At 42.5% G+C, this 8,933-nt stretch overlaps 1 protein-coding gene across 1 annotated transcript in view; it reads right to left on the minus strand.

The window, feature by feature from the left end:
- Positions 1-3,728: 3,728 nt before the first annotated feature.
- Positions 3,729-8,933, minus strand: part of gucd1 (guanylyl cyclase domain containing 1) — a gene marked incomplete at its 5' end in the record, with an annotated part of 16,383 nt that continues 11,178 nt past the window's right edge. Inside the window, one exon of the mRNA XM_043715293.1 lies at positions 3,729-5,191. Coding sequence (XP_043571228.1) covers positions 5,100-5,191 — 92 coding nt within the window. The remainder of the gene's footprint in view (positions 5,192-8,933) is intronic.

Consider the following 8,933-nt stretch of genomic DNA (forward strand, 5'->3'; position numbering starts at 1 on the left):
CCAGTGGAGTGCCACAAGGATCAGTGCTGGGTCCTCTACTTTTCATCATTTATATAAATGATTTGGATGCGAGCATAAGAGGTACAGTTAGTAAGTTTGCAGATGACACCAAAATTGGAGGTGTAGTGGACAGCGAAGAGGGTTACCTCAGATTATAACAGGATCTTGACCAGATGGGCCAATGGGCTGAGAAGTAGAAGATGGCGTTTAATACAGATAAATCAGAGGTGCTGCATTTTGGGAAAGCAAGTCTTAGCAGGACTTATACACTTAATGGTAAGGTCCTAGGGAGTGTTGCTGAACAAAGACCTTGGAGTGCAGGTTCATACTCCTTGAAAGGGAAGTCGCAGGTAGATAGGATAGTGAAGGCGGCGTTTGGTAAGCTTTCCTTTATTGGTCAGAGTATTGAGTACAGGAGTTAGGAGGTCATGTTGCAGCTGTGCAGGACACTGGTTAGGCCACTTTTGGAATATTGTGTGCAATTCTGGTCTCCTTCCTATCGGAAACGTGTTGTGAAACTTGAAAGGGTTCAGAAAATATTTACAAGGATGTTGCCGGGGTTGGAGGATTTGAGCTATAGGGAGAGGCTGAACAGGCTGGGGCTGTTTTCCCTGGAGCATCGGAGGCTGAGGGGGTGACATTATAGAGGTTTACAAAATTGAGGGCCATGGATAGAGTAAATAGGCAGATTCTTTTCCCTGGGGATGGGGAGTCCAGAACTAGAGGGCATAGGTTTAGGGTGACGGGGAAAGATATAAAAGAGACCTCTAGGGCAACCTTTTCACACAGTGGTAAGTGTATGGAATGAGCTGCCAGAGAATGTGGTGGAGGCTGGTACAATTGCAACATTTTAATAGGCATTTGGATAGGTATATTAATAGGAAGGGTTTGGAGGGATATGGGCTGGGTGCTGGCAGGTGGGACTAGATTGGGTTGGGATATCTGGTTGGCATAGCCAGGTTCGACCGAAGGGTCTGTTTCCATGCTGTCCATCTCTGATTGTATCTGCCATGGTGAAATTTGAACCCTGGTCCCCAAAACATTGCGTTTCTACATTAATCGCTGGACTGTTAATACCAAAAGCTCATCACTCCCCTGTAATGATACAAGGTCACAAGCTTGCTCTGGGTAAAATACACCAGGTCGGAAAACAGTTCAATTCAGCTTGAGCCAGCTAGAAAGAGATGACACCTGGGGACTGAGGCTTGTAGATGGGGATCAAAGCTTTGGTCTTCCGAATAGTGGAAGAAACCTCTGATATCCAGTACTGGATTTTGGATAAATAGTCTGATCAAATGAGAAACAGGGGATAGCTAAGAGAAGTGATGATGAGGTGTAGCTGGGCAGCTAAATGAGAACTAGGATGGATCCAAGAATAGATGCTTGGCAAATACCAGAGGTAACATGCAGAATCAGAGCCAGATTCTCTGGCCAGACCAGTAGTCACCTTATTGAAGACCAGCGGAAGGCACTAGAAGAGGATGGTCAGGTAAATTGTGTCAAAGGCTGCAGGCAGGTCAATGACGGAATGTAAGGACTTGTCACATCCATGTAAAATATCTTTGTAACACTTAGTACCAACCATTTTGATATTTTAAGGAAGGTTGTCATGGATTTTGGAGGGGACTTAAAAGAATTTGATAGGGACAAGAATTTACAAAGACTCAGGGATAATTACAGCAATTTAAAAGTAAAGTAGAAGAATATGGAGAAAACATGAACGGTTAACAGTAGGACAGGAAGGGAAGTCAGGTGATGTTCAGTGCCATGACCAGCACTGGATCTCCTATCCTGGGGATCACCATTGACAAGAAACTGAACTGGATCAGCTGTATAATTACTGTGGCTACAAGAGCAGGTCAGATACCTGAAGTAAGCAACTCACTTCCATTAAATACTCCTCATTGGCCTGGATGAACACAGCAGCACCAATACCAAAGAACCTTGACACCATCCAGGGCAAAGCAGCCTGCTTGCTCAATATCCTGTCCACCACTAAAACACTCACTTGCCGCATCTCCAGTAATGGGTTTCAGCAGCAGATGAGCTGAGGCCAAGTGCCTGATGCTGAAAAAAAAACTGTGTGAAAGATTGGGGTCAAGCTAAGGTTAGGAACATGCAGGATGCAAGCAGTCTTATTCTACATGAGTCAATGACTGGGGAGTTAAATAAGCAGTGAAAAGTTTAGGGCTGAACTGAAGACAATGGCTCTTATCTTGATGTTTACTTTAAGGACATTTCAGCTCAGAGTACTGGGTAAATCAAAGGCAGTGGAGGGAGGAACAGAGATAATGTACAGATGGAAGCTGATTGCTTCTTGGCACTACTACTGTAAGATATGCCGTGTTTAAAAAGCAGTGGAAAGCCAGAGGAAGTGGAATGGGATTACAGGACTTTCTCCACCTCCAATTGGCTGTTAAGATTGGACAGCAGTTTGGGGAGGTATTGTGTCTGTTGATGTGCTAACTGTGTCAAAGGATGCAAACAATGTGGAGAATGAGGAAGGACTGTTTATCATTGTTGAGATCAGATAGAATATCATTTTTAAATTTCCATTAGTGGTTTCAGGGCCATAGTTATTTGCTGGTACCGACAATCTTATAGTTCACCTCCACAGTGCCATTTATTCACTAAAGTTAACTTTACAGCCACTAAGTGTAGAATATGGTTCTGCTGTAAATTCCCATTTATCTCTCCACAGTGAAGGCTTCCTGCCTCTATTCCTGATGAAGGGCTTTTGCCCGAAACGTCGATTTTCCTGCTCCTTGGATGCTGTGCTTTTCCAGCACTACTATGATCTCAACTCCGGTTTCCAGCATCTGCAGTCCTCACTTTTGTCTTGTAAATTTTTATGCCACTAGTGATGTGTGGGAGGGTCTATTATTTTGGTATATTCTGTCAAATAGGTACAACAATACAGGGTCATTGGCAGAAGTGCCTTTACTGTCATTTTAGATGAAGATAAGTCTCAATGAGTACAGCTACCCCAATCATGGGCTGAAAATGTCCTGTTTGGAATCAAGAGCTGAAAAACAATAGATCAAGGGAAATAAAGAACTGCAGATGCTGGAGATCCGAAACAAAAACAAATTGCTGCTAAAATTCAGCAAGTTTGGCAGCATCTGTGGGAAGAAAGTAGAGTTGATGTTTCAAATCTTATCATCAAAAGAATGTTTTGATGAAGTCATCAGATTTGAAACGTCAACTCTGCTTTCTTTCCACAGATGCTGTCAAACCTGCTGAATTTCAGCAGCAATTTGTTTTTGGGATAGATTGAGACAATTAGGAACAAATGAAAACAGGTAAAACTGTAACAGCAAGAAACCTGCTGCTGCTGCCTTGTACTCCAGCTGAGGTTTGTCAACTTGCTGTATTGTTCATGTACAAGCTGCAGTAACACCAATATCTCTTTACTAAAAATTGTACATATTGTATTTAACTGCATTCCTCAATACTGTACATTTGTAAGGCACAAGCCATTAACCAGTAACTGCAGAACAGCTTGTTCTGAAAGGCTATTTCATAGAAACACAATCAGGCCAAAGTTTGACAGGTAAAGTGAAGCTGTGGAGCCTCAAGGAAGGTGAAACAGTGGGAATTCCAGTGCTTACAATCCATTAGCACCTCCCAGACAAGGTAACTTGAAAACCAAGCTTCTCACTGGGATTTCACTGAAGCCCCCTATAATTTAATATTTGTCCAAGATAATTGAAAAATCCAGTCTGGAATATGTATCAAATCACCGTTTAATGAGATGCAATGATTTCAAATTAACCCAATTACAAATGTGTTGAAAACAGAATGCTGTGAACTAAAAATGGGAGTGAATGAGCTGCATCAATAACTCAGGCTTGTGGGGTTAAAGTTCAGATTTATCACCAGTTCACGGCGTTAATGATGTGCCCGAAGAATAATTCACACTTGAGGCTTTAGAACCAAAGGACTAAGCCAAAAGGGGCTTAGAATGCAAATTTACTCAAATCGAAAAATTTGGTGTGGTAGGAGGAGGAGTTAGTGGTGAATCACCATTAGGGACTGGCATCCTTGATGTTTTAAGGTGCAACAAGTTTCTACATTGAGGCACGGATAACCTTTCGAATAATCTAAGTTTGCAAAGCAGATTGGTTGTGACAGATCTTCCTTTATAAAATTAAAGATATTTCTTTGCCAAGCATAATTTCTTTTTAAAAAGCTTTCAGAAACAGTTTCCCATTTAACATTTTGTGCATAATCCTATTTGACAGGCAGATCAATAGAGGTCTCAGTCCAGGCAGAGGTGGGTTCAGTTGACTAGGTTCTGCTCTCTCATGCCAGAGACTGAGACCAACCTATAGACTGTTCTACAGTTCAGGTTCCTAATGGGGTTATGGGCTGCTAGCACAGTGCAGGTCCTAGACTGTACCATCTTGTAAAGTGAAGGGTAAGGCTTTTACATTCTCAATGCCCAGCTCCCATTTTAACCTACCCATGGCCTCAGCTGGACTTGTCAAGGCTGGTGACCCTCACAGCTAGAGGGGATTGACCCTGCCTGACTCAAGGTCATCTATGCAAAGAAAGAAAGCAACCAACAAATGACTGTACTGTATTGAATTCCAAGAGCATTTGTGCCCATTAGTCCTCACCTTCTACCCCTAAGAAAAGAATTACATAGCAGCACTTTTGGCAGATGAACCCAAAGCATTTACAAGAATTCAAGCTCTCCTCAGTTCTATAGGAAGGCCTAAAATATAGGAGCATACAGTTTTGACTGGTATTTAAAACCAGTTGAGTTCTAAGTGGTTTGTGAGCATCAAGCGGAGCAGGCAATGGAAACCTGATGGGATGGCCATCTTCCCAGGCTGGAAGAAGTTATTTTTCTCCAGAACCCGACTTTTCCAGGAAGACTCCACAGCAAGCTTACTGTAGAATGAAAGGAGTCACATACGGGTTCTGTCCAATCAGCAACCATCAGGAACGAAGAGAGAGAATAGGTGCAGTACTGTGACAGAAATCAGATTCGCACTGTGCAAAGTGAGGAATGCATTGCAATGCCACCATCTCACGTCCTTAGGTAGTATGTGTTTGACATGCTGTTAGGGCCATCCACTGCAATACTGTAATCAGCTGTCTTTGTAAACAAACAGAATGTCTTCATCTGTCCCATAGCTCATGCGGGCCTCATTGAAGTTACTTACAGTTGTGCAGCAGACTCCTGAAAAAACAAGGCAAATATCAATGAACAACTCAAAATCCACCCCAATTTTGTGTTTTTTCCTCCATACCTCTCCCTCAAGCTACTGGATAATATCAGACTGGGACTGACAGCCGATGTGCCTGGTTAGAGTCACTTTTAGAATGGAGTGGTCATAGGCCAAGGTAAAGCTCACAGTCAGCCAGAATGATACACCACAGTTCCCCCTTCCCTAGCTCAGGCTGCTGGTGCCAAATGCAATCCAAACTGTAGCCCTCATAATCAGCCCTCAAAAAAGGATAAGGGCAACAAAATTTAGTTAAAGTGAGGGGGATTGCAGAGAATTGACTTGTGTTAAAAGGAGGAATGTGAACAGGTAACACAACTTAAAGGGGAAAATCATTGAACATTCAATTCCTTCCCCCAGCATCTTTCCACTGAAATACTCATTGAGATGGTTTGAACTAATAAAAAGTAATAAAGCGATGGGAAAATGAATTCTCTCGATTTCACAAGCACCATTTCCAAAAGACAGATTGCCTAGTTTCTATGCATACCAATATCAGCTGGGAAACGGTTCCCTCAGATGGATATAAAGTTTCCCCAGTCACTGGTCATTATTTTTACTTTATCAATTGACGTGATGTGGAATCATTGGCTAAACTGCATATATTTCCCAGCCCATTTGTCCAGATGACCCCTTTGAGTGTGTCCGGAGTCATGTAGGTCAGACCAGGTAAGGATGACAAGTTTCCTTCCATAAAAGGACATCACTGAACCAGGTGGGTTTTTAGCACAATCAACAATGGTTCATTGTTACCACTAGGCTAGTTCCATTAATCAAGATTTTACTGCATTTCAGCAACTGCCATCGAACCTTCAGTTAACACACATCACTGACAGGCAGCTTCCCCTGCACAATCCCACCACTTTCAGGGCAGCTTCACTTAGAGATAGCCAAAACGTAAATTGCTGCAAAATCACAGCAGGTCTGGCACCATCTATGGAGAGAAATCAGAGTTGGCGTCACTGAACCCGAACCATTAACTAATTTCTTTTCCTTCCGATTTCTCTGGTTCTGAAACAACTGTTTTCTCAGCACAGATGCTACTAGACCTGCTGAGATTTTCCAGCTTTTTTTTTCAGATTTCCAGCATTCACAGTTCTTTAAGTATTTCAGCTTGAAGTTCTAGTGAATATTTCAAAATAACCTCAGTGTTTTGGAACATCCTGATTATCATTAAGGACGTTAAAAAACTGCAAAGTCCTTGGACCTTTCAGAGATGATCTGTGAAGGGACTATGAATTGCTCTAAGCTGGATGGACTACAGTAAGTAGGAGCAGGAGTCCAACATCTCAAGCTCAATTTGTCACATCAGACCTGAGCACATACGTCAAATCCAACTTTCTCACCTTATCCCAACATCCCTCAAGATTCAAAAGTCTAATAATTGTCCTGAACAAGCTCATTGAGGTTCAATTGCTGGTAAATTTCCTTATTTTATTTCTTCATGGGATGTGGGCATCCCTTGTTACTTATTTATTGCCTAAGAGTTAACCACATGGAATGAGGTATGTAAGGATGGCAGATTTCCTTCCCTAAAGGACATTAGTGAAAGAGACAATTGGCTTCATGGTTCTTATTGAATTCAAATTCCACCATCTGCCATGGCAGGTTTTAAGCCTAGGTGCTCAGAACATTACCTTGGTCTCTGGGTTAATTGTCTAACGGCAATTGGCCCTAAGTACGAGGCCATCACTACTATTTGTTTATCTAATAATTGAATCCCTTACAATAAAGGCTAAAGGAGACATGCTGGCATAGTGTCATTGTCATGGGGCATAAAATACAGAGACCCAGGTTTGTATCCTATCAAAGCAGAAATCTGGAATTACGTGTTTAATGATGACCGTGAAACCATGTCAGATTGTCACAAAAAACCCATATGAAAAGGGTTGCAAGTCACTCAGATTTATCAACTGTTTTGTCTCAGAAACAAAAAGAAACTAGATGGACCAACTAGCATTAATCTTGGCACCAAAAACAACAAATAATCCTGTTGATCCTATGAAGTCATCCTTACTAACATCTAGATTTTAGATTTTTTAGATTTAGATTTTTAGATTTAGATTACAGTGTGGAAACAGGCCCTTCGGCCCAACAAGTCCACACCGACCCGCCAAAGTGAAACCCACCCATACCCTTACATTTACCCCTTACCTAACACTACAGGCAATTTAGTATGGCCAATTCACCTGACCCTGCACATCTTTGGATGGTGGGAGGGAACCGGAGCACCCGGAGGAAACCCACGCAGACACGGGGAGAATGTGCAAACTCCACACAGTCAGTCACCTGAGGCGCGAATTGAACCCGGGTCTCTGGCGCTGTGAGGCAGAAGTGCTAACCACTGTGCCACCGTGCCGCCCAAATATGAGGGCTAGTGCCAAAATTGGGAGGTGTCTCACAGATTAGTCAAACAACAGAATGACCATCATTCTCATGTAATCATACCTGACAATTTCCCAGACAGGCACCACCTTCATGGTCCTTTCCAAGATTATGGCGCTGTGGAATACAGCAGGAGGGAGTTGCCTAGGAGTCCTCAACATGGACTAGATGCCATGACATCTCATGGCATTAGATCAGACATATGCAAGGAAACTTCCTGCTGATTACCACATACTGTCAATCAACTGATGAATTGGTACTCCTCCATATTTAACACTGAGAAAGCTCTGAGGGTTGCAAGGGTACAAAATGTCTTCTGGATAAGAGATTTCAATGTCTATCACAGAGTGGCTCAGCTGTAGCATTATAATTGTATTTGGGACACCATCAGCCTGGAATACAAGTCTTGGCCTGCAACAGGTGAAACTAGAGGGAAAAGCTTACTTGACCTCATCCTCACCAATTTGCTTACTGCAGATACACCTGTCTATGATATATCATTGTTCTTCAGAGTCACTGGGTCAAAATTCTGGGATCCTTAATGGCACTTTAGGTCAACACCAAATCAGCTGCAGGAATTCAAAAAAAGGCATCTTACCAACACCTTAAGATTGTAATAAATGCTGGCTCAGCCAAAGTGCACATCCCATGAATTTATTATTTTAAAAAGTTACCATTATTCACTTGCCAATATTTAATTGTTTTTCACCAGTTTAAAAATATTCTGTTTTCTATTCTCCCTTACCCACAGTATATTGCCATCTGCCACCTCCATGCTTACGCTCAACCTATCCATGCTCCTTTGCATCCTCCACATAGCATAGTTTTACACACAGTTTCATATTTAAATAAATTGTACTAGGTCCATTCACTTAAGGCATTAATAAAGGTTTTAAATAGTTATGGCTCCAGCAATGAACCTTACGGTATCCCATTGTTAACAACCTATTAATGTGAAGAGAAGCTGTTTATCTCTACTTTGTCTTATTATTAACATCTTATCTACAAGACCATGACCCTTTTTTGCAATAATCTTTTACGGCGGCACGGTGGCCCAGTGGTTAGCACTGCTGCCTCACAGCGCCTGTAGACCCGGGTTCAATTCCCGACTCAGGCGACTGACTGTGTGGAGTTTGCACATTCTCCCCGTGTCTGCGTGGCTTTCCTCCGGGTGCTCCGGTTTCCTCCCACAGTCCAAAGATGTGCGGGTCAGGTGAATTGGCCATGCTAAATTGCCCGTAGTGTTAGGTTAAAGGGGTAAAGGTAGGGGTATGGGTGGGTTGCGCTTCGGCGGGTCGGTGTGGACTTGTT

Source organism: Chiloscyllium plagiosum, chromosome 25 (genome assembly GCF_004010195.1).
Source record: "Chiloscyllium plagiosum isolate BGI_BamShark_2017 chromosome 25, ASM401019v2, whole genome shotgun sequence".
Classification (NCBI taxonomy): Eukaryota; Metazoa; Chordata; class Chondrichthyes; order Orectolobiformes; family Hemiscylliidae; genus Chiloscyllium; species Chiloscyllium plagiosum.